Source organism: Lampris incognitus, chromosome 16 (assembly GCF_029633865.1).
Source record: "Lampris incognitus isolate fLamInc1 chromosome 16, fLamInc1.hap2, whole genome shotgun sequence".
NCBI lineage: Eukaryota > Metazoa > Chordata > Actinopteri > Lampriformes > Lampridae > Lampris > Lampris incognitus.
The window spans coordinates 29,507,028-29,533,274 of NC_079226.1; the positions used below are offsets into that span (position 1 = coordinate 29,507,028).

The 26,247-nt window shown below is 44.6% G+C and overlaps 1 protein-coding gene across 2 annotated transcripts; it reads right to left on the reverse strand.

The window, feature by feature from the left end:
- Positions 1 to 883: 883 nt before the first annotated feature.
- nrd1a (nardilysin a (N-arginine dibasic convertase)) lies at positions 884 to 24,776 on the reverse strand. 2 transcript variants are annotated; one of them, XM_056295235.1, is made up of 32 exons: positions 24,731 to 24,776; positions 23,828 to 24,053; positions 21,383 to 21,626; positions 20,602 to 20,683; positions 20,278 to 20,431; positions 18,510 to 18,583; positions 18,255 to 18,350; positions 17,922 to 18,044; positions 16,555 to 16,612; positions 15,977 to 16,050; positions 15,251 to 15,320; positions 15,010 to 15,087; positions 14,346 to 14,466; positions 12,872 to 12,930; positions 12,450 to 12,504; positions 12,182 to 12,286; positions 11,114 to 11,237; positions 9,589 to 9,675; positions 9,199 to 9,318; positions 7,728 to 7,779; positions 7,257 to 7,407; positions 6,821 to 6,948; positions 6,429 to 6,591; positions 5,485 to 5,516; positions 5,031 to 5,169; positions 4,831 to 4,878; positions 4,675 to 4,727; positions 3,808 to 3,891; positions 3,512 to 3,602; positions 3,016 to 3,132; positions 1,632 to 1,721; positions 884 to 1,482 (listed from the first exon to the last, which is right to left on the reverse strand). In XM_056295235.1, the coding sequence occupies exons 2-32, from the start codon at positions 24,019 to 24,021 to the stop codon at positions 1,258 to 1,260; spliced, it is 3,291 nt and encodes a 1,096-aa protein (XP_056151210.1). In that variant the 5' UTR covers positions 24,022 to 24,053; positions 24,731 to 24,776; the 3' UTR covers positions 884 to 1,257. The 2 variants fall into 2 exon arrangements, with proteins under 2 accessions (XP_056151210.1, XP_056151211.1); XM_056295236.1 differs by having other exon boundaries at positions 23,828 to 24,046; positions 24,731 to 24,735.
- Positions 24,777 to 26,247: the final 1,471 nt, after the last annotated feature.

Here is a 26,247-nt window from a genome sequence, read left to right on the forward strand (position 1 = left end):
TGTTTTCAATTTATACAAGCATCGTTCAATTGTCTCTCTTTTATTTGCAGTTTCATATCACAGCACGTTTGTGTCCGCGGGTAACAGCGTTGCTCAGCAGAGCTTGAATTCTAGCACACAGACACACATGCACGTACCCGCGCCCATGCCTGCACACCCGCCCACCCCCCCCCCCACACACACACACAGAATTTTGGAACTTGGTAAAGAGGCTCAGTTAAAAGAAGCAAAGGCGTTTTCAGCTGATTTTCACCGAGGTCGTGTTTAAGTTAAGGGCACCGACCTTGCTCAGGCCCCTGCAGAATTCACCGGATTTTTTCTCGTAAACAATACCACATCTCATTGAACCAACTGAACCTGGTTCAAAGGTTCCCTTTTTTTGTTGTTGGGGGGTCCCCCCCCCACGTTTCTCCCCAATTGTACCCAGCCAATTACCCCACTCTTACGAGCCATCCCAGTCGCTGCCCCACCCCCTCTGCCGATCCGAGGAGGGCTGCAGACTACCACATGCCTCCTCCGATACGTGGAGTCGCCAGCCGCTTCTTTTCACCTGACAGTGAGGAGTTTCACCAGGGGGACGTAGCGCATGGTAGGATCACGCTATTCCCCCCCAGTTCCACTCCTCCCTGAACAGGTGCACCGACCGACCAGAGGAGGCGCTAGTGCAGCAACCAGGACACATACCCACATCCGGCTTCCCTCCAGCAGACACGGCAAATTGTGTCTGTAGGGATGCCCGACCAAGCCGGGGGTAACACGGGGATTCGAACCAGTGATCCCCGTGTCGGTAGGCAACGGAATAGCCCACTATGCTACCTGGATGCCCTGGTTCAAAAATTCCCATCACATCAGCATATGAGATGCGAGGAACAGCCTCGGTCACTTTAGGCCAAAAGAACTAGTTTCAACTTTATTAGTCATATATGAAAAGCAAGTTTACACTTATTCTCATAATGAAATGCTCCTTGTCTAAAAGCACAGTGTTGAAAAGCAAAACAGATGTCACACAAAAGTGTGCTTTGTCAAGTATAGGCTGCCCAGTCCATTCAGTTTAGTGCACACTGTATATGTATAGGTAAGATCTACGAGTTGATGTTATTGAGAGAATATGTGCCGAGCTCTGTGTTACAGCCCTCGTCTTCATCTTCTTCCTCCTCTGCCCTGCTCTAAGACAATGAGGCAGAATACCCTCACATGCCTCAGATAAAGAACAAATCACAGACTATCTTGTGTCTGACTTTCAGTCTGGGTGTGAGTTTATTTGAGGATCTTGTGGTAGGGGAAAAGGGGGAGGCTTTGAGTGAAAGCAGGAATATCCATGATGGCGGTGGCATTGGCCATCTTGGGCGAGGCAGGTAGGAAGGTGAGTTTGGACACTTCGCCATAGGCAGAGCTGCACAACTCCTCCTCTTCGACTTCCTGCTCTTCTGTTTTCTTACGGCCGCTTTCGTCATCGTTCTCTTCAACACCAAAACCCACCACCTTGGTGAGACAGGGAAAATTATTAAAAACAGGCATGTGCGTGTACAAATGATGGGATAATATCCCTCTCTCTCATTGCTTCACAGACACAAGCAGACAAGTAACCATATGTAAAGACACAAACACAAGTACATGCATAGTTAACTTACATGTACGCTGAGTTTGCGGCTCTCCTCTCCTCTGTGGATTTGGAACCAGGACACCAGCTCAGCCTTGGTCATCTGCTTAAGAGCCTCGATCTAAATACAAATTCAAGGAGAGAGAGAATGATAGTGCAAACATTGGAAAGGGCTGAACAACGACAGGAGCATGTCCAGGAAAAGTTTGGCACTGAAGAATGGAAAGGTTTAGTCCCATGCCAGTGTTGAGACATGTGCCATTAGCAATTGTCAAAGAAGGTGTCTGTATGTCCTCAACGTCGAGTTGGCCCAGAAGAAAAATGTAAGGTAGATGGGGTCCATTTGCAGCATCACTCAAAGCTGCTACAAGGAGTTGGGGATTTTTGGTGACTTTGCGCGGCACTTTGCGACAATGCATTTTTTCGCAGAAAAAACGACTTCATTGTCGCAAAGGTCTACACTGACACTCTGATAGCTTGTGCATTTGTTTTGAAGAGAAGAGTGAGGTGATGCAGTGGTATTTTGTGATGAAGACATTATCTCAAATTGTTGCTATGGATCCTGTCTGCGTGCCGTAAATCATTTTCTGAAATTCTGCAGGGAATCCAACCCGGAAGATAACCATTAGCATTCATTACATACGATCTTATTTGCTTATGTCACTCATAATCAGGCATCAAATTCAACTGGGGTTGATAAATAATCAGCGAAAAAAATTCTCATAGCAGGCGCCTGGGTGGCGTGGTGGTCTATTCCGTTGCCTACCAACACGGGGATCGCCAGTTCAAATCCCCGTGTTACCTCCGGCTTGGTCGGCCGTTCCTACAGACACAATTGGCCGTGTCTGCGGGTGGGAAGCCGGATGTGGGCATGTGTCCTGGTCGCTGCACTAGCCCCTCCTCTGGTCAGTCAGGGCACCTGTTCAGGGGGGAGGGGGTCTGGGGGGAATAGCGTGATCCTCCCGCGTGCTACGTCCCCCTAGCGAAACTTCTCACTGTCAGGTGAAAAGAAGCGGCTGGTGACTCCATCGGAGGAGGCATGTGGTAGTCTGCAGCCCTCCCCAGATCAGCAGAGGGGGTGGAGCAGTGACTGGGACGGCTCAGAAGAGTGGAGTAATTGGCCAGATACAATTGGGGGGAAAAAGGGGGAAAATTTAAAAAAAAAAGCCTCATAGCAGCTTTAAGTGCTGATGTCAGAGGACTGAAGTAATGGGGAAAAAGACTATTGGAGATCAGCATGTTATAGAACTAGGGTAAAAAAAAAATACTGTCAATATTAAAAAGGTCCCATAAATATCCTGGAGTAAAAGTAAATTTAATATTGAGGATTATTGTTGGTGTTGGGGTTTAAAGAGTCAGCAGTGGGACAGTAGCTCGTCATTATATTCATAACAAGGTTTGTGTGCTACTCTCACCTCTCGGTTGAGCCTTTCAAAGACATACTGCTGTGTGACCACCTCTGCCCAGTTCCTGTCCACCTCCTCCCCAAGGTGTGTGTCCTCACACTCCTTCAGCTTCACTAGAGCAGTCACCTGATTAAAACAAACAATGGGTCAGAGACACAGGATACCAAAATACATAGGGTTTTTATTTGTGATGACTTTTCCCATGACCGCTATACATTCGATATCAATGGCCAATTTAAATGTCCCAAAGCCTGTGCTGGGTACAGCCACTATCACTTGGGACCTGAGCGGTAATTAAATTTGTAACTCGGTTAACAAATTCTTCAAAATTTAAACGGAAAAAATAAGAACAAGTTTCCAAAACTATCCAAGATTTACGAAACTTTGATGATTTTTCAATGCGCTAATTTCCATAACTTTTTCCTCATGTCCACAATGATAGGGTACCCACACAGAAACATAAAGCACACATAAAATGTATTATTGTACATAATCACAAACAGACCTGTGTATTAAAGGCGTCTTCAGTAAGCGCATCCAGCTTCTCCCCGAAAGAAGCCAGAAACTCTTCAATCTTTAGCTCCACCGTCTCGGTACTGACAGGGGAAAAAAGTTAAATTATCGCTCTTGCCACCCATGAAAGGACATATTTCATTCCTTTAGCCATTTATCAGCTCAATTTTAAGTTTCCCAGAGCAGTCAGATAAATTGGAGCTTGGGTTTCTGTTGAGCAGGAAGATGAATTGTATCTCTCTTGCCAGTGTAAGAAAGGTTAAAAAAAACATCATGCCGCAGACTCACTTGAATTTGGTGGCCTGCGTTTCCACTGTGACGGAGAAGCCCAAAATGCCGGAGGTGTTCCTGCAGGTAGGGTAGACATGGTACCTGGGGAGAGATATGATGGACAGAACAAGGATTTGAGAGGGTAAGGGGCCAATGAGGATGCAGGAAAAGACAAAAGGCAGAGCAAAGGCTAGAGACAGCTGGGGGACAAATGAAAACATGGGAAAGGGCGAGATCACTGATACCCCCTTTTCCACTGAAGTAGGTCCGGTGCTCCCAAAACTAAGTGTTCTGAGTGTTTAAAAGCTGGTTCTCCCCACCAGCAAAGTTGGCGCCGTTCCAGGCCTGTTTATCTGTCAGACTGGAGTGGAGGAAGCCGTGTAATGTCGTCATCAGCTAAACAAGAAGCAAGCAATGTGAGCAGCAAGGAGAGTCTACAAACAGTGCAGTGAGGAGAGTTTTGACTTAAGGAAAAATGACCTAAATTAATACCAAAAATAGTCACGAATATACTTCTATTTCCTGCTAGGGAATTCTCACATCCAGTTATGTAATTTTTAAATTCTCAAACTAATAGAAATGTGGGCTGGTTCAAGAAAGGCCCACTGCCTCCCCAGGACCAGCACCAGCACTGCGATCATGACCCGCCTTGCGTCGGTGGAGAAGGGGTATCAAACAGCCAATTTGGGCTCTCCTAGGGAGTGCTGTGACCAAAGGCACATGACGTTTGTTGTGTGTCATCCAGTTTCCCTGCCCCCCCCCTTTCCATGACATTTCCCCCCTTTAAACTTTAAACGACATAATTTTTAAAAAAAATCCAGCAAATAATTGTTAAGATAGAAAAGAGAGGTGCAGAAATGGAGGTAGACGGTGACAGACACTCACCCCAGAGTCTCTTTGGTCCTGAGGAAGTCAAAGCAGGGCTCCTCCATGTGCATCTGTGGTGATAACAACACCTCAGTCAGGAGGGAGGGAAAAGCAACCAGACCCATATGATAATTGTAAATATTGACGGAGGAGCGGAAGACTTTCGGTACTCACCACCAGTAGCTCCATCAGTGCGTATTCCCGCAGGTTTTTGGGGCCAGACTAGAGACAGAGAAGTGATGGGAATATATAAAAAAAAAAAACAGGAAAACCAGTGGCAGTGATGCTTGGAGTTTACTCACTTTGTCAGAGGTGTCAAAGATATGAGGCTCTTTCAAAAATGTGACTATTAATGTGTGTGTGTGTGTGTGTACCTGGCAGTAAACAGTGACCTCAGAGTTGGCATCTCCCTTGTTGAGTGATTTGACCTTACAGAGGTGGTGTTTCAGGGGGAGCTCCACCACTCTGAACAGCACAGGCACCTCCGTTGGCAGCTTGGAGAACTGCAGCTTACTGCCAGAGGTAGAAGTTGCAGGAAGCAAGTCAGGGAGGAACAAAGGAAGGAATTTGAGAGGAAAGTATTAAATGCAGACAGCAAGGCAGGAAGAGTTGGGGGGTGGGCATTAAAAAATAAGAAATAAGGGAGGAAGGAAGGAAGGGGAGCCACAAAAGTGGGGAAGGGAGGAGAAAGAATGATGGATAACAGCTGAGTCAGAGGCGAATTAGCGGTCACAGGGGCAAACAATTACAAGTGATGGATGTTACAAAGGACTAAGAGGAACTGCTGTATACAGAGAACAGTCAGGGGGAGGGTAATATTTAACTTACTCTGTTACATACTGCAGGAACTGCACTGACTCCTGAAGACAAAAAAAAAGAAAAGAAAAGGATAATGAACAGGTAGGCAGAGATAAGGGAATGTGTATGTGTGTGTGTGGTATAATATGCTTAAGTAAGAGAAGGAGGAGAGAGCGAGACATAGGAAAAGAGAGAAGGGAGATGGTCTATCTGCACTGCAAGCATAGACCTAAAGATTGCTTGACTGATCGGCCAACTGACTAATGGACTGATTCCTCTGTTCATTTAGGCTGGGTCCACATTAAAGGACATTTCAAATCCCAGCTAATATTGAAAATGTGGAACTCCACACACATAAGGGCAGATTTTTTTTTTTTTGTCTTTCAGTCATCAGACAAACACAGACAATTAGGCCAAGACAGGGCATCAGACATGTAACAATTGTACTATCAGTCAGAGCTGGACTCCAAGAACTGGTTTATTTTAAACCAGCAGTCAGTAGCAATGCAACATTGTGGATACTAATTACAATGCGAAGAAAAAGATTCACAGACAAGTATACAAACTCTTGTGGCCCAGTGTGACTTCAGAACAAACAAAAAAAACACAACTTGTCGCACTTACTGCATGTGCATTGTTTTGCACTGAAAAACAATTCAAAAATGAAACAATTAAAAAACTTATTGTTTTGAGTTGTCATTCAGTGTCGCTCTCATTGGTTGTGGGTTTCCCTTTCTCTCACACTACAGGATTTCCAGTCATAAATATCAAACATGTTTGTCATTATCAGGGAAGCCCTGACTGCAAATATCTCACACTACAGGACAAACTGGGAAGATAATCGGTTTGCAGCATCCTAAAATCAAGACAACCACACCCACACACGATTCTCAAGGGCAGATCGGACCTTAAATTAGGCCAATTGTCCTGTGGAGTGCACCCTGCATATCCATGTGTGACTGCCATCCACTCACAGTGTTGGTGAAGTTGCCCTGCACCAGTCCCTCTGCGTAGAGCTGAGCCTTGAAGGTCCGACTAAACTCCATCAGCTCATTCACAGTCAGACCTGCCATCAGAGCCTGGTACTTCTCCACCATGGACCAGCGAGAGTTCTCTAAGATCAACAGACGTACATCCCTGAGAGAGAGAGAGAGAGAGAGAGAGAGAGAGAGAGAGAGAGAGAGATATCAATACAATGATAGAGAGAGGCATGTCATCACCATACCATCATTATATCAGCCATGAGCATGAAAATAATACAGTCCTCACAGTGAGTGAAAGAGAGAGAGAGAGAGACAAAGGCAAGAAAGAAATTCTGTCTTTTTTTGGGTACACTTGGCACACACTTAGGAAACGAATGACTCACTTGCCGAGCTTCTCGGGTTTGATGAGGATGTTAAAGTAAGTTTTCTTCAGCTGCTCGGAGAACATGCTGAAGACGTCAGGGGAGGCTGAGAACTCTGCCAGGTAGTCAATAATCAGGTGAAGCAGCAACTGTGGAGCAAGAGACAGACGGGCAGAGAGAAGGAGACAGAGAAAGAGACATATCAACACAATGATAAAGAGAGGCATGTCACCACCATACCATCATTATATCAGCCATGAGCATGAAAACAATACAAGCGCATCTGAATGAGTGTGCTCGTGCCTCCAGAGTGTATATGTGCATGCCTGCTCATATCTGTAGGTGACGACATACATGCATGTAAAAACAATCCTATCTTGTATCTGTGAGCATAGATTAATGTCTCAGTATAAAGTTGTGAATTTTGGGTCCTGGTTTTCAGGATGCATTCACTCACGGGTAGTTTGTGGTTGAATCCTTTGACCTTGATGACCAGGCCATGCTCCCCAGCCACCAGTTTGTACTCAAGTTGGGCTACGTCCGCCTCGTATGCTGGCTCTGCCAGGTTATGGCCCAGGACGTTCACCAGCAGGTCAAACAACACGACACTGAAGGAGGAGAGCGAGATGGAAGAGAGGGCATTAACGGAAGAGGGAAAAAGGGAGGAAGAATGGGGACAATGGAGTCAAGTCAATTTTATTTGTATAGCCAAATATCAAAAATTACAAATTTTCCTCAGTGGGGATACATGGATGGAGGGATACAGGGAGAATGTGAGATGGGCAGAATGAAGAGGTGAAAAGAGGGGAGCAAGGACAAAAAGGACAAGAGTAAAGGACGGGGAGGAAAAAAGAAAAGAGAAAGAAATGTTCATTAGAGAATTAAACAAAGACAGTTTCTGTGAAGTCATGCCTGAACCTGGACTTACTTCTTAGCAGACTGCTGAATTACAGGCGAGATCAAATGGAATCTGACGTAAGCTGCAACAGAGAGGAGAAGGAAAAGGGAGTGTTACAAGGAGGCATTTTGGGCTTTGCTAACGAAGGAAAATGTCATTTCAGAAAAAAACTGGGCACTTTGGGTACATGTGGTACACTCACAGACACATTGGTGTGAAAACATAAATGCCCATGTGTGTACACACACACACACACACACACACACTAGGGGTGTAACGGTACACGTAATCATACCGAAAATTTTCGGTATGGGTCTTTCGGTTTGGCACGCATGTGTACCCAATGAACGCAGTGTTGTTTAAACCACTGCACGTGTGGAACTTTTGTGAGTGCAGACTTTAATTTAAAACTCCGGGTTTCCCCTCCAGCAACTCTTGCAAAGGGCCAGATGTTGTACACTCAGCCACCCCACTAAGCATGCACGCTCACATACACACGCCACACAGAGATCGCTGGTAATTTAGCACAGCGCAGCCTCGTCGTTACGGTGAACACAGATAAACCAGAGCTTAGTGCCAGCGGATCTGCCCCTTCTGCAAACAATGTAGACAAGTTACTTTTCTGAAAAAAATCTCAGTACAAGCTGGGACTGTTGCACAGTCCTGATGTGAAGCTGAAAGCTGCTAATGTGAATACATTACAGTTCAGCTCAAGTACAGTTAAATTTCTAAATGACATACCTTAATGGATGTTTATTTTATTATATTTTTATTTATTTGAGAGAATATTTAGATCTACTTAAGATCTAAGTAAATGTCACTTTATTAGTAGGTTGCAGCCATACAGACTTTTAAAAAAAATCTTTTTTATTTAAGAAAGAAGAGCCGCGTCCAGGTAGCGTAGCGGTCTATTCCATTGCCTACTAACATGGGGACAGCTGGTTCGAATCCCCTTGTTACCGCCGGCTTGGTTGGGCATCCCTATAGACACAATTGGCTGTGTCTGCGGGTGGGAAGCCGGATGTGGGTATGTGTGCTGGTTGCTGCGCTAGCGCCTCCTCTGGCCAGTCGGGGCGTCTGTTTGTGGGGGGAGGAGGAACTGGGGGGAATAGCATGATCCTCCCACATGCTACATCGCCCTGGTGAAACTCCTCACTGTCAGGTGAAAAGAAGCGGCTGGTGACTCCACATGTATGGGAGGAGGCATGTGGTAGTCTGCAGACCTCCCCGGATCGGCAGAGGGGGTGGAGCAGCGACCAGAACAGCTCGGAAGAGTGGAGTAATTGGCTGGATACAATTGGGGAGAAAAACAGGGAAAAATACAAAAAAAAAGAAAAAAAAAAAGAAGCAATTTCATGTTTTGTTTCCTTTCCTCCCACTGTACATAACAGGGGGAGGAAAGGTACTGTGTACTGTTAAACCCCTAACACACACACACACACACACACACACACACACACACACACACACACACACACACACACAGACACACACACCTCACCTTTAGGGATATGGAATTTGTTGTCCCTCTTGTACCAGACGCAGCCTCTGTCGCTGTTAGCTATCCTGACAGGAAACTCAGTGTCTGGGCAGTCAGGTGGCTTCAGGGTGAAGTCGGTGGCTGGACAGACACACACACACACACACACCACCAATAGCTTTACTACTGGACATAAATGCACATACTCTAGATAAAAATAAGCATGAATGTTTTATGACTTTGGCCCCCATTGCTTGTTTTAGACAATTCCTTGACTAGATGCCAGAGATAGACTTAATTCAACAAATGTTGTTTCTAGCTGAAAAGGTTCAAGAGCCCCGATTCAATCTGATGGACAGTATATCTTGCCGCTGCATGGGATATAGATGATGACTCATTTTGTGCACATACCAATGAACTTGTTCTCAGCAGGGAGGTGCAGATCGTTGTTTGGCCCCAAGTTTCCCGTCCACTGCTCCCTCCACTCTTGCTGGATGTCTGTTTTAATGGGGAATAATAGTTCACACCATGCTGATTCAAATACTGGCAAAAAAGGCAGAGGACCTATAAGAACAACCAGGGTCGACATTTTAGTTTGAAATTGACACAAATATAGAAGGTGGATTTTCTGATGTCCATCAGAAAATGTTGATGGTGACGTCCATGTTATAACCAAAAACAAACAGGGAGGAAAAGGCAATGTATTCCTTAAATGTCTACATAAGTAGAATACTGTGTTACACTGTTAGAAATACACATCAACACACACTTGCATGTGCACACATCCAAACACAAACAAACTTAAGACACTGACTGTCAAGTCAGAACTGGGGGCATTACATTGACCTAATCCAGCTTCTACCACTGCACCATAGAGAGCATCCTGACCAGCTGCATCTCAGCGTGGTACGGCAACTGCTCATCAGTAGGCCAGAAAGCTCTGCAGCGGGTCGTCAAGGCAGCCCAGCATATCACCGGTACCCAGCTCCCAGCCATAAAAGACATTTATCACAAGCACTGCCTTCGAAGGGGTCTCAGCATCAGAAGAGATCCCACCCACCCCAACCATGGAATATTCTCCCCCCTGCGCTCTGGGAGGCGCTACAGAAGCCTCAGAGCCCGCACTACCAGGCTCAAAAACAGGTTCTTTCCCTCAAGCTGTTACCCACCTGAACCTGGCCACCCACTGAATGTCTGTGAATATGTTTATACTTGTGCTTTATCTTTAGCTTTTAGTCTTCATGTGTATATATCTTATACTATGTTTGCTATGTTTGTCTATGTCTGTCTTGCACTGTTTGGCGAAGTCGCATCCCTCATTTCATTTTACATGTGCCTGCACATTGTTTTTAATGACAACTGAACTGAACTGACTATGAACTGCGACTTTCACCATTCCTATCCTTGCCTTAACCCTTGCACACTGCCTTAGACTTTTTATTTGTGAAACTTCTTTTTTGACCCTTATTGGTAAATCTGGTCCTCATTAACTGGTGTGTATGCTGAAATTTGTTTTCAGCTTTGCACTTAAGGAATCACACACAGGCACCCACACCCACATATCAAGTCCTTGTCAAAAAAAAAGGTACTTTTTTGGTAAATCTGAGCAAAGTGATAAGTGCCTACTGAACACGACAACTAGCAGAACCATTGTTTCATCTCTCCAGTCACTATAGAGGTGCAAACATGCACAAGCATGCACGCACACACTTCCTTTCTCTCACTGCCTCCATCTCATACACACTCCTATAAACTCATTGGCTTACACATGCACACAAACGTGTGCTTTTATGGACCCCTCTCTCTCTTGCGCTCCCTCTCATGCACACAAACACTGCTATTCTCTCACCTCTCTCTCTCTCTCTCTCTCTCTCTCTCTCTCTCTCTCTCTCACACACACACACACACACACACACACACACACAAGTACACTTACCCTCCATGCTATAGTGTGTGCCAAACCACTTCTCCCGCAGGGGACAGTGGCCCTCATGTTCTGGTGACAGCAGCATCAAATTGGCTTTGTCCGGGGTTAGGAGGGACAAAGCCTCACTGATCACCTAAACTCAAACACAGGGAGATGGGACACAGGAGAGCCCTTTTAAAAAACATACACACATGAAACCACTTAAAAAAAGATTCAGGATTTAAGTGTGTGCTCTCTCTCTCTCTGTCTGTCTTGACGCATGCTCAATAATCCAGGTAAGAAAATCAAAGAAGGTTGAATCAGTTCATCTGGATACAATGATAACATTGTATCCAGATGAACTGATTCAACCTTCTTTCTTCTCTCCGTCTGTTTCTCTAGGAAAAGTCTAGGAAAGATTTCTAGATCAAACATAAGCATACTTTTATGTTAACGTCAAATTCATGACTCCAAGTGTCGTTCAAAAAACTTTGTGTCGCCAAAAAAGTCAGGCCTTCAGCGACTGAGAAGAACTAAATAGTTTTCCTATTGAGGTCGAAGAATTTTAGCATTTTTAGCTGACGCAGCTTGAATTGATGCCAACTTCATGAATTTTTTTGTACGTGTACAGGCAAGGACAATTTCAGCAGACAGTAATAGTCCCAGAGAAAAACAGCACCGTTTCTACCATCCCTAGAGAAAACTACAATTTAGTATACACTTTAATTTGAAAATTAGACATCCACTTCATAGCACTAGATACAGACTACTACTAACATGTAAAAATTAATTTGAAAATAAAATTACTTGTAAGCTACTTTAAGATCCTTGCCTAGGAAATGCTTAATATCTTTTAGATAGAATCCCCTTTACTAGTGAACTACTGGGAGATGAAGTTCAATTTTTCCCTTAAATGGGCACGAATGCCCACAAATGCTTTTGTAACCAAATATCCTCTGTGAACCCATCTATTTTTTCCCATCTGAATGAATAATAAAAAATACTAAAGCTCGAGATGGATACCAAAAGGCATTCCACGGAAGGATGCACAGCATTTTGGATTGAAAACCCATCTGGTTTTCCCCCTGACCAACCAACCTCTGGTTTGAACTCAAACATCAGCTGGTCTCCTGTCAGGAAGTCTTCTTTAGGGAACAACTGCATGTTCTCACATATGTCCTCCACATACTCTATAGGATCAGTCTGACGGGGAGGAAACACACATACACACACACACACACACACACACACACACACACACACACACACCACAGTATTGCTTGTGATAACTCTGCATAATTAGCATAGTTCACTCAAAACACATCCAACACCATTTAAATAAACACATCAGCGTATGAATATTTACCTGCTCCTGATAATGAAACTCATTGGCTTCAATCTTCTGAATCTCTTCATATATTCTGGACAGACAGGTAATTCAATTGTCAAAGCAGCAGCAATGCAGACTTGAATAACATTAAATAATTTTGTCCACTTTCAAATGATATGCCAAGATAAGACAGGTAAGTGCAAATTAAGCAATAATCTTTGTTTTCTATTATTGATCAGTGATGAGCTGAAGCAATACGTGAAATGCTTCTCCTTGTAGGCTAATGTATTAGAGTACACAGCATGCAAGGCTTGCATAGGCATTTGTGTGTGAGTGCATGAAATAGGTAAAGGGCCTCGCTCGACCTAACTCACACATCTTACACTGGGGCTGTGAGTGACTGTGCGAGAGTATGTGTGTGTGTATTTGTGTGAGAGAGTGTGTATGTGCGTCATTGCCTTTGCTGTGGCCCAAGGGTCTGCAGCATCTTGAGGTATTGGAACACAAGGTGGATTACCTGTAGGGGGCGACACACACAGTTTAGGTTTGCTCACAGTTGAGGCACAGCAGGAAGGAAGGGGGGGGGAGAGAGAGAGAGAAAGAGAGAGAAAGAGAGAGAGAGAGAGAGAGTGAGAGAGAGAGACAGAGAGACTTAAAATAAATTAAATTTAAGAAGACCTCACTAGGTCTTCTTTAATTTCCCCAAGTGTCCTCCTATGTGCCCTTGTTAAATCTGTTCCAGAGATCTGAAGAGATAATAATTGCTACATGTAAGAGCTGGTGGACATGTAATTTTCACCACCATTTTTTTGTGAATAATAAACACCAGGTGTGCCCTTTCTTAACATGCCCAGAGCGGCGGTATGAAATTTACATTTCAATTTTAGGCAAATTGGCTGGGGCTATTATCCAGAGTGATTTTAAAATGTGTGCAACAGTAAAATAGATTTTGGTCATCCATTAACAAGGCTACAGGCAAAATAGTGAACAAATGAGAGCTACAGATTTTAGCCTCCGTAACCTTGACCGATTCATGTGACCTTGGGATGAACATGTACGAAACGTGCATGGAAAAGAAATGAGAAGGAATCTGAGTAGAGAGACAGATTGCATTTCTACTTTGGATGGAGGAACTAGGGTGAGCAGAGAGCAGATATCATTCATTGTTTTTAGGGTGATGCAAGTTTCTCTCACTTCACTACATGATGGGTATTTAAGGGGTACAGCTCATTGTTAGAAATGCTAGCAGCATTTTTTTTTGTCTTTTTCTCCCCAGTTGTACTTGGCCAATTACCCTATTTTCCGAGCCATCCCGATCTCTGCTCCACCCCCACTGCCGATCCGGGGAGCACTGCAGACTACCACATGCCTCCTCCGATACATGTGGAGTTGCCACATGCGTGGGAGGATCATGCTATTCCCCCATTCCCCCTCCCCCCCGAACAGGCACCCCGACCGACCAGAGGAGGTGCAGAGACCAGGACATATACCCACATCCGGTTTCCCACCCACAGACACAGCCAATTGTGTCTGTAGGGATTCCCGACCAAGCTGGAAACAACACAGGGATTTGAACCGGCGATCTCTGTGTTGGGTAACAGCCTTTCTTAACACCTGCTAGCATGCTAAAGTCGTTTCATTTTAACCATGTTACAGTCAATTGTTAGATATGTAAAAGGTTGATGGGAAACGTCATGAGAGCCCCAAAAAAAGGCCCTATAAGCAAAATTCTGATTGTAACCTGGGAATTGTATATTTGATAAGAGTATCTACATCTGTTTTATTTCTTGTGTTTCTCTTACCCCATCTCATCCCGTGTTTATCTAAACCGTGAATGAGATCTACTAAAAAAAACAAGAAGTAAAAAAAAGAGGATGATGTAAACCGATATGTAGGAAATAGATGAGGAAGAAAGGTCAGAGGTCACTCTACCTGGTAGAAGTTTTGGAAACCTTCGTCAGTGAGGGTGATGGAGATGGAAAAGATGGAGTACGTGGTGTTCTGGTCGAAGCCCGTCTCACTGTTACCTCCAAAGAGGGCCAGGGCCCAGCACCTAAGCAAATACACATATCAACCCTCAACTAATTTCGAGGCCGATCCAAAAAGGACTGTCCCGGTTAAATCTAATCTCATGCCACATACTCACATACTCTACCCGGTCTTTCACTTTGACAGGGTTTTGCATGTCACTCAGCAGTGTGCTTCAAATAAAAACCAAGACAGCACAAGCTCAAATGTCACAGCTGTCCTTCATCAACCATCATAAAACGGCACACAGGATTTTTTTATTCTAACCTCCAAGTGTTGTTGCCAGGTTACAGCGCTGAGGCAACATGTCAGCTAAGTAGCGGAGTGACATACTGATGAGTCCTCAGCATCATGGGATTATACAGGGCCGGCAAATTAGTTCACCACTTATCAACAAGAGGTAGCATATCCAGAGGCGAGAATATACGAATCAAGTTGTCAAGTGGGTGGGCAAAGTGTGCGGTTTGAGATTGGGTTGAAACCAGGCAAAATGAAGACCTTTTTTAAATGGGTTTTGGAGTGCTCTCGAATTGTAAAAATAAAAACAGACAGGGCTGAGGACACTCACTTCTTCCTGAGCACCGAGAGGATGCTGCCTGCGCCTTCGTGGCCGATCAGCCACGAGATGTAGTGGAGAGGCTTCACTCTGAAAAGAGGAGGAAAGGGCATTGAAAGAGTGAATGAGAAAGCGTGCCCGGGAGAGAATTATGACTCAATCCCTCTGCACTCAGCGAAGAGAGCGGTGTCATTTAGATGTAATTAGGGATCTCTGGGCACTCCACCATTCCTATCTATTGTACGTGGCTCACCTGTAGTGTTTCTCCTGAGGGGGGAGTGCCCAAGTGATAGTCAAAGCATGAACTTTCCTCACCGGGACCACTGCAAACAAACAAAGGTAGCGTCAGCAATGCAGAAAGAGAGAGACAGACAAACAAAGAGACAGAAAGAGAAAGGTGAACTACTGATGTTTACGGCTGTCAGGATGTGTCATTTAAAAACCGATGTTGCCAGGGGGCGTCTGGGTAGCATAGCGGTCTATTCCGTTGCCTACCAACACGGGCATCCCGATTCGAATCCCCGTGTTATCTCCGGCTTGGTCAGGCGTCCCTACAGACACAATTAGCTATGTCTATGGGTGGGAAGTCGGATGAGCGTATGTGCCCTGGTCACTGCACTAGCGCCTTCTCTGGTCGGTCGGTCTGTTCAGGGGAGAGGGGAACTGGGGGGAATAGTGTGATTCGCCCACGCGCTATGTCCCCCTGGCAAAACTCCTCACTGTCAGGGGAAAAAAGAAGCGACTGGCGACTCCACATGCATCGCAGGAGGCATGTGGTAGTCTGCAGCCCTCCCCGGATCGGCAGAGGGGGTGGAGCAGTGACCGGGACAGCTTGGAAGAGTGGGGTAATAGGCCAGATACAATTGGGGAGAAAAGGGGGGGGGGGGCCGATGCTGCCAAATGATAATGGGATAAAGTGAATGGATGTGTATTTACAGAGTAAGACACAATGATAGCAAGCAGACAGATGGATTAGTACCTCTGTACAGCTTGTTGAAGGCTGGTGTGTCAAAAGGATCCGGCATATCAGAGAAGTCTGGCTTGGGCTCGCCACTGTGACCACAGAGATGGAGAATTGAAAATAAAGAAGTCTTGTTAGTAACATTAATAAAATGTTAGTAAGTAAATACATAGCTGCATTATATCTGAAGCCATTTCAAAGACAAGGCTCTAAAAAAAAAAAAAACTCAAAAATTGTACCATGTTTCTTGTTTTGCAAAAGGCAGATACAACAAAGAAAACAAACTTCTGTTCTGGTAAAGCTGAGATTAACACAACGCCCATCTGACTCTGTTTTACATTTGTTCGGTGCATGCAATTCATGTTTATTCAGTCCCTGTGGAATTTACAGAAACGACTCATGAACTTAAAAGATGGGATGTGGGCTTGTTGATGGAAATAGATCTATGAGAGAAAGCGGCCATTTTAGGCATCAACTGTTTTGTTAGATGCCTGGGATGAGACAAACAAGGGTGAATTTTCAGCATTTAGGAAAAATCTCAAGGCATATAAAAACCCATTCTGAGACACTGGGAGGTGCTCCCTTACACTACTCACTTGTTTGGCACTTTACTGAAAACCTCTCTCACCCACTCCTCCAGAGTGTCCAGCTTTTCTAAACGGAGACAGGAAGCAAAGCGTGAGTTAGTACTTCAGCGTTCTTCATTAACCCAGAGTGAACAGTCACAGCTCTAAGTTCTGTGGACTAATCAGAGCTATGGGGAATATCTCTTTAAGGGCCGCCACTTTAGAGAGGGCTAAAACTGTGGTTTTGGCTGGATTTAGCCCTAGAACAGGCCATTCAACTGCAATTCAAATGGCCATCTTTATACTGGTTGCTTTGCAAAAATTAAACCAAAACCAATGACACACTGTGACATTATCACCTTGCACTGCTGTTCTTTCATAAATGTTTACAAACCATCTCATCTTTCCACTGAAATATTCCATCCATCCATCCATTATCCAAACAGCTTATCCTGCTCTCAGGGTCATGGGGACGTTGGAGCCTATCCCAGCAGTTATTGGGCAGCAGGTGGGGAGACACCCTGGATAGGCCACCAGTCCATCACCCCACCACCACCACACACACACACACACACACACACACACACTAGAGACAATTGAGAGTATGGCTACATGTCTTTGGACTGTGGGAGGAAACCGGAGCACCCGGAGGAAACCCACGCAGACACGGGGAGAACATGCAAACTCCACACAGAGGACGACCCGGGACGGCCCCCAAGGTTGGACAACCCCAGGGTTCGAACCCAGGACCTTCTTGCTGTGAGGCGACCGCACTAACCACTGCGCCACCATGCCGCCCATTGAAATACTGGTTACCTACAAATTTTACAATTGCATGCAAGGCAATGAATGGACTATTGTCACACAGATAAGGGGGGAATGTGATTCTTTCAGTGGTTACAATGGCATTTATACTACTGATATATGTGCTGGATGCTTTGAGTTGAATTAGTCAAAAACAAATAGGATAGTGTGACTTAATCAGTGGTCTACCATGTGTAATTTGTGCTTGCATGTATGCAATTGCAATGTATGCAAATGTGGGTTTCCTCCAGGTGCTCCGGTTTCCTCCCACAGTCCAAAGACATGTAGGGTCAGGTGAATCGGCCATACTAAATTGTCCCTAGGTGTGAATGTGTGTGTGTGTGTGTGGGGGGGGGGGGCCCTGTGATAGACTGGCAGCCTGTCCAGGGTGTCTCCATGTCTGCCGCACAATGAGTCCTGGGATAGGCTCCAGCATCCCTGTGACCCTGAGTAGGATAAGCGGTTTGGATAATGGATAGATAGATGGATTGGATGGATGTATGCAAGCTGCTGAACATGGGTGCAGTGATTCTGGCATTGCCTGATTCCTTGTAGAACAATAAATGTATGAATCTTAGACAGACTGCTCTGACCTTTAGACTGCACAGCCAGAGTCATGTAATGAGCGGAGTAGTGTCTCTTCCAGAAAGCACGCAGTCGCTTGTACACATTGATCTTCTTCTTCCTTGGCTCCTGTTTAAGTGTCTGGGCATTTCCTGTTGTGGTCACAAACACATGATCAATTTTGGGCAAGCCAAAAGAGGGAGTCTAAAAGCTATTTACAAACACAGGGTCAACAACAAGAAAAGGAGACTTGGCTTCATTCTCTGTGCTCATTTTGGTTCCTGCTGAACAAACCCTGAGCTTACATGCTCAAGAGGCTTTCCGTGTATTTTTTGTCTCAGTGGTAATGTTTACCAACTCACCCCAGCAGAATTTGCCCATAGGGTGTCCCGGTTTGGCCAGACTGCCAAACAGCATCTCCTTCCTGTGGGAATCTGATGGCTTAGCCAGCTGGTACTCTGTCAAGAAAAACAGCGGAGGGAGGGATTGCAAGAGATAGTGAGAGATGGACTGCGAAAGAGCCGTGTGATGCAAGACAGAGGTCGTACTTCAACTTCCCAACAGAGGGGGCTGAAAAGCAGCAGGGCAAACATGCCCCCCCCCCACCTATGACTTACCACTATCAACAGCCTCTACCTCCCTGTCGATGGCATCTCTGATCATCAGGGGGCAGATGAAGAACTGAGCCCACCTATGGGGGGAAGACACAGCAGCAGAGAGACCATAATCAGGGACCATAGAAGCAGGACGTGGGCTCAGACAGAGACAAACAGTATTACAATCAAATGCAGACCACTACGCTGCACAGATGACATCAAATTGACATGTGATTCAGCCTGTGCTGTCCATGTCTGTCTTCCCCAGGTCTGATGCACTTTCATGTACATCAGACCTGGATTGTGAAGCTCCCACAGAGCAACTGCTTATAAGAGGCCATTTTGTTATGGCTAGTACAAGGTTAGAGTGCTCCCTGTGTGGTCAGTGTCAAACCTCACAGCGAAACTTTCTTATGAACTAGACAATATCAATTAAATTCGCAGATGACACTACAGTGATTGGACTTATACGCAACAGTGATGAGAGGGCCTATAGAAGGTAAGTGTAAGAATTAACCATATGGTGCCATGCTAACAACCTCTACCTAGAAAGATCAGAGAAAATCACATTCCAATTTCCATCAATGGGTCATCTGTTGAAATTGTGGACAGTTTTAGATTTCTAGGTTTAAACATCACAGACACCCTCACATGGTTCTGAGGTGTCTCAAGAGTTTTGGTATGAGTACCAAAATTCTTATGAACTTTTATGGCAGTACCATGGAGAGTGTGTTGACAGGCTGTATCACAGTGTGGTTTGGCAACCTGACTGCTCAGGACAGCAGACTGCTGCAAAGGACTATAAAGACAGCAGCAGAAAAACCATTGGCATAGAACTACAACAACTTCACAGTATTTACACCACTCGCTGCAAAAGGAAAGCCCAAAACATCATTAACGGCACCAGCCACCCTGCTCTTGTTCCGTTCTCACTCCTTCCATCTAAAAAAAATGCTACCGGAGCATCAAATCACACACCATCCGTCTCAGTAATAGCTTCTTTCCAAAGGCAGTCAGGTTGCTGAACAGCTGACACACCCATATGCACCTTACATTGTGTTATCGTGTACTGTATATAATGTATGAATTCACTGTGTACATAGTCAAGTGGGGCTTTTTTTGGGGGGGGGGTGCCCTTGTGTCCTATTGTGGTAAGGCAGAGAGAGCCAGAGCACAAGAATTTCATTGTTTTCCAATACGCGTAATAATAAAGTCCAACTTGAACTTGTTACAAGACATAGGCAGTCCAGTAGCATCTTTCTGTAAACACTGCTGGTTGGTACGTAAAGACGGACCATGGACATAAGTTACGAGTATTCAATTCTAGATACATACCAGCCATCTGAGTCAAACACAACTTGCTAACAATCATACTACCGATCTCTGTTTCATGCCGGTTAGCATAACAAATATATCATTTTTTGCCTTTTTACAGACTGCTGACTGCAGAGATAGTAAAGTGTATATAAAAGATGACATGGCTTTGAATGTGGCAGGCTTCCAAAAATAGAAAATACGATGTTTGGCATTGGTTCACTGTCAGTGAGATAATTGGTTTGCATGGTAATCTATGAGCAGGGGACACATGTATTCAAGGCTTTTTTTTCCAGGTTCAGTTCTGTTTGTACCTACGTATACAGAATGGATCCCATCCTAGCTGACATGGGGCAGAAGTTAGGGAGACACTCTGGACAGATCGCCAATGCACCATAAGGCAAACCAATTTGTGGCAAACAAAACATATGCCCACACCTTCAGTATGATCAAAGCAGGTCTGTTTGCCACCCACCTGTCCAGAGCTTCTCTAAAGCGCTTCCTCTGGACATCGAACTGGAAGATGGTCCTCTCGCAATCTGTGGAGGCATTGTCACTCCCTCCATGCTTCTTTAGGAAAGCATCAAAACCATTTTCTGATGGGTATTTCTCACTACCCATGAACACCACTGGAAATGAATAGTGAGGAAGAGGATGAAGAGGAAAGGAGGTGAGAAGGAGAAGAGGAAAGGGGAAAGGTGAAGATAAGTAAATATTTATTCTGAGGAGATATTGTTAGAAAGAAGATGAGAAAATTATTTTCATGGTAAATACATTGTGGGTTACAGCTCCCACTCACTATGTTCCAGGAAATGAGCGAGGCCAGGAAGGTCACTGGGGTCACTGAAGCTGCCGACTCCAACACACAGCGCCGCTGCAGACTGACAAGAAGGGAGGATGTCAAGTCACATTTGAGAGATGAAATATGCTTGAGTAGATAAATGCATAAAGCCTTTGGCGATAAGACGGGAGTGCTCTCAGATAACACGGCCATCAAGTGACTAAAAAGCTATACATCCATTTGACAAAATCAGAGCTTAACGTTTACAGTCCAAATTCTATTAAATATAATTCAGTGGTGTGGTGTGGTGAACTATCAAGAACCTGTGTACGCAGGTTTTAATTCAAACCAAACCCAAAACCAGCTTATTTTACTGATTAGATTCTCCCTCTGTTTGGAGGTGTGCTAGCTAGTAAAAGCTAGTATACAGCTCAGTTGGAATGAAAATCAGCATACATGTGGCCTTTAATGGCACATGGTTTTGTGAATGACTAATCTAATTGATCCAATCTATTAGAAATTTTATAAATTAAGGCCATTATGTACCATATTTCAAAACGCACTACTAAATGTTTTTTAGCCGTCAGTCAAGAGTGAGAAAGGTAAGCGTGTACATGTTTTTTTTCCCTGTGGTTCATATGTCATTGAAATTGATGTTTATTATAAGGGTCTTCAACAAGAGCCTTCAATTACTTTATATGCAGTCTTGTCTGAAATACTTGAGTTATAGTGTACAGAAGCAGTCTTCCTTTCGGCGACAAAAATGACCATCCACTACACTGACATATCCCAAAAGTACCTGCTTTTCTGAGTGTCCTTTCCTCTTCTTCCCTTCGTCCTCATCTTCCTCTTCGAAGTCGCTATCTTTTTCTTCGTCACCCTCATCGGACTCGTCCCCAGTCCCCCCTCCAGAGTCGCTCTCCTCCTCTTCCTCACCCTCCTCACCCTCCTCTTCTCCATCTGAATCCTCATCTGCTGATGCTGCCGGACCGCTGTAGTCTGAGATAAGCAGAGCTTGCAGCCCATTGTCCAGCTCAATATACCTGAGGGAGTAAGTCATACAGGAGATAAATCAATAAACAGTTTACTGTCCTCGGGGAGAAAATCCTTTTCCTAAGGTCAGTGCATGTTACACAACATTCAAAACACAGCATATTTTAACACTGCACAGTATAAAATGCAAAATAAAACCAGGAAAAAAAACAAAAACAAAAGCACGAAGACATTTAATACCACAGCATTCACGTAAGCATACAAATTCACAACCAAGCAACCTGTGACATTCCCATAAACAACAACATAGTACAGTGTCCCTATATTACAATATTTGGATTTGATTCACTGTCGGTGAATTAATTGGTTTAGTTGTCAAACTATGAGCAGGGGACAAAGGTATATTCAACGCTATTTTCCCCCCAGCTTAGTCCTGTAAATATCTACATATAAACCATCTGATTCATTCATTCGAACAATGCACTCGTGGTCCATTTTTTTCAATTTACAAGTATTCACAGAGAATTCAAAACTGACGTCGAAGTTGCTCTATTTCTTCTAGATGTGGGACTACACGGTTGTTGCTTGCTAACATGTTAGCCTGAGAATTTGCTAACTTCACACACATTTTTATGCTATTGCGCTTTCCTCCTCTTCTCTCTGAGAGCTTCCTTCACCCTAGGTCACATTCTCAACTTGTGAGTTGCGAGCTGCTTTACCCATGGTTTCACATGGACCAGGGTAAATGGTGGCGTCCTTTTCCAGACTGGGAAAAACTAAACAACGAGATAAAAGTTAAGGAAAACTGTCGATTGGGTTGTCAATTGTCAGTGCGATGGGCAGTACTAGCACTTCTTTCACCTAACAGGTTGTCATTTCATTCACTGTTAATATCAGAAAATATTGCTTAGTACAGCTTTAATCCAATGCAGCTCAAATTGTTACCCTGTGGCAGAGGTACCAGGCTTTCTGCTGAATTGGGCCATTTTGCACCTAATGAGCCTGTATCTGTGGCCAAGGGGCTGAAGTGCAAAGTAAAGGATGAGATGGTGACCATAATGTACTCCCATGGTAATGATTTTAAACCTTAACTTGAACAGGGACATAGTGTTATAAATGTGAAGCACAACTGCTGCATGACTTTGCTGTGAACAGAAACATGTGGGACAATTGGGATTTCCAATTCTAAACAATTCCGTCCTTCAGATGACACGTTAAACCAAGGTCCTGACTCACTGTGGTTGTTAAAGATCCCATGGCACTTATAGCAAAGAGTAGGGGGTTCCCTGGTGTCCTGGCAAAATTCCCAACCTGGCTATCTCCATCTGGCCACCTAATCATCCCCCCATGTAACTGGCTCAATAATTCCTCCCTCTCCACCTAAAGCTGATATGTGGTGAGCGTTCTGACGCAAAATGGCTGCCATGCACCACCCAGGTGGGTGCTACACATTAGTGGTGGTTGAAGTGAGTTACCCCCTTCAATGTGAAGTGCTTTGGGCGTCTAGAAAAGCGCTTATATAAATGTAATGACTATTATCATTATCATTATTATAAATTGTCTTGAGTTTGTAATTGGAAGGAGGCCTAGTATGGACTGCATATTTTCAAATGAGTAGCTAACGTTGCATTACATATTATTTACTCAATATCTTGAGTGGATGCTAGTTGTAAAATACATACTTGCGCATCGGTTCAACAGAGCCAAAGTTAGCTCCTATAAATCCTGTTTTTAACGAATTAACAACCCAGAAAAAAAAAGTTGATACATCAGAAACACTTCAAAACTTTTACGAAAAGGTTGATTTTTTGAGCGCATTAGTCTTCCTTGCATCTCTGTCAATGGCGTTTCTGTGAAACCCTACCTGAATGAAACCGCATGGGCGATACCAAGTGTAAGAATATGACGGAGAGGCTAAGGAAGGATAGAGGTGGGGGGTGCAGAAAAATAGTTTGCCCAATTTTCTTCAAATCAGGATTATAATGTCAGCTGAAAGCACAAAATTTTACAACAGCACATACTACTTCTAAATGCACACTCATTCAATGACATTTTTCTCTCATCCACCCCCACCCCCGCCAAAACTACGCAGATGGTACAGCTAAACGTGAGGCCACATGTCAGTTTGTGAGTAAGTTAAGAGGCCTGGTCCAGGAGCCGCTTCGCACATTAAACAGGTTTTGAGATAGAAAACCTGATCGCAGGCGTTAAGTCGGGTTAAATTGTACTAAAAAGGTGAGGTTGCGGGTACCTGTACTGTTTGGGGTCACTGGGTGACTTGATGATGTCGCTGTCGCCAACATTGTCCTCTCCTCCTCCTCCCCCTGCATCCCCTGCTTCTTGGAGCTCCATCCGGGTGGTTTCAGGATCCTCCGGCGTCCCTCCTGGTACCGGGTTTGCAGAATGAGCCGCCGAGGCGTTTCTGAATTTGTTGGTCTGCGGCATCCTCAGCAGAGACGACACTTTGGCACTGTGGGCTGACAGCAACGCGCCACCGTAAACAGGACGGCTCGCCGTCAATGGTAATTTAAGCACGGCGACGCACCTGGTCAGCCTGAGCAGAGCTGCGACGCTCTCTGTACAAACGCGTGGTAATATGCAAGCTTGAAACTTACAAGTGTGGACAAAACAAAGAGGCACATAGAAAACCCCAATTCTTGACTTCCCCCCGAATGACTACGGGAGGTCCGCTTGATTAGGAACTGTCGTGCGAGCCAGCACCCACAATGACAGAGCCTGAGTCTATGCGACAAGAGCTGTGATGACCCGACAATGCGTCTATTCATAAAGCGGCTGTCTGGTGGTTTCGTCCTATTCAGCTGCTCGTCAGCTAAAATCTGCCCCGATCAATGTACCCCGACCAAACCCCGCGTTTATCTCAACAGCGCAGCACAACAAAGACAAACGATCACGAATCAGGGTAGTCTATGTAAACAGTAAGGAGAGATAACACAGCTGTGATAGCCTATTACGGAGTTAATACATATACCATCGACATGCTGATGCTGGTGATTATCCACATGTAAAACTATGCAGCTCTATATTTGTATGGCTTAAATTGGTTTCTTTTAGGTACTCATCGTGGCGTGGATAAAAACCTCAGCAGCGTCAAATTAGTAGTTGTTAACCTCAAAACCGTGACAATTTTCCATACCTTACTTCCCCTGGACATCAGAGGCCCTTGACGTGGGGCAGGCCGACCACATGCCAAGAAGAAGTGCTGCGATTCGTTAAGAAGTTGTATGTTCCAATAAAAGAGTCTCCGATTGGCTGTAGTTGGAGAGGAACGCCTAAATGGGGCGTGGCTTGTGCATTAGCCGACATGTGCAGGCACAGTTCGGGCTGCTGAGTTTGGGCTGCAGGGCGATGCGCTTCATCGGTGATTTACAAGTACACATGAGAATTTTTTTTAGGAAGAATACGTTATTGTTTTGGCCTTCAACACTTCACCGATCTTTCAGACATGAAATGTTTTAAATCCTTGAAGAGGCTGAATTCCTAAAATGCCCTCATGTCGTGTAAAGTATACGACGGTTAACTGACCACGGTGTAGAATGTTATTTAGGGATTTTGTTTTATTTTTATTCATCTTTTGTTGGGTTATTTTTGGGTTGCTGCTAAGTTTGAATTTCGAAAACTTATGAAATTCCTGTTTGTTATTTTAACTGATAAATGCTCTTGAAGAAAAAGACAAAAACAAAAGAGTCTTAGAGCTCCGTCTCAAAAGTCTTGGAATTTCTTCAGACTGCGTGCTTGTGAAACCTTAGCAGCAACATGCCACAAAGGGGAGAAAGCTGTAGCTGCTTGTTTTTACACGACTCCGATTTAGTGACCCAAACAAGCGCCAACCGGTCATGGGTACGTTCATCCGTGTAGGCTGCAAGATGATACGGGAAGTTTTTTGTTTTGTTTTGTTTTGTTGTTTTTTTTTACATGTGATGCGTAGAATCAGCCACATTATGCTATTCCATCCCCGCCGTATTACATGAACAGTTCAATGTGATTCCTTATTATACCACTAGGTGACAGGCGTGGGCCATAAAGTTCAGGAAGATTGAGCGTAAATTCAATCTATTTTTGGACCACCATATTAAAGTCGTTTAAAATAATGCACATTTGCACGTTATAACGTCTTCTGCGCAAAAGCACAGGCTGTTGACCCACTGTTATCATGAAGCCTACTTTAAAAGTCCTCACCGTAGGCAAATGGCTAAAATCAAAGTCTCCATTTGAATTTACTTCAGATACTTCCTCTTACATCTATGCAACTCCTTGGGAACAGTTGTAGCCAAGAGTAGGCCACGTTGACATTTGTCCAAAGCCCTTCCTCAACCTCCCTTCTGCAGCGTGTTGGCATCTCACCCCTCCTCTTTGCCAATGTGTCCTCCCCCTCACTCACCAACTCTCTCTCTCCTCTCTCTCCTCTCTGAAGCCAATCTGATTTGCCCCCGGGCATCTGTCGACAGAAAGAGGTGATAAACACCGCAACCATGACAACCAGCGAGGCAGGCACATGCCTGGGTTGCTGTAGCCAAATAACCTGCTTTGGCATCTTGCCCCCCTCCATGTAGTCCATCCTTCACCTGCACTCATTTTAAGACACCCAGGAAAAGGTGAAAACATTGTGACGTCACCACGCCGTATGGTCCGTGTGAACTCGTCCGGGTCTTG

Coding starts and splice junctions, on each gene's coding strand:
- nrd1a (XM_056295235.1), bottom strand. CDS start 24,021: ATGCCGCAGACCAACAAATTCAGAAACGCCTCGGCGGCTCATTCTGCA. Junction 20,432..20,601: donor CGCTCATTTCCTGGAACATA/GTGAGTGGGAGC, acceptor ATTCATTTCCAG/TGGTGTTCATGGGTAGTGAG. Junction 18,045..18,254: donor TATGGGCAAATTCTGCTGGG/GTGAGTTGGTAA, acceptor TGACCACAACAG/GAAATGCCCAGACACTTAAA.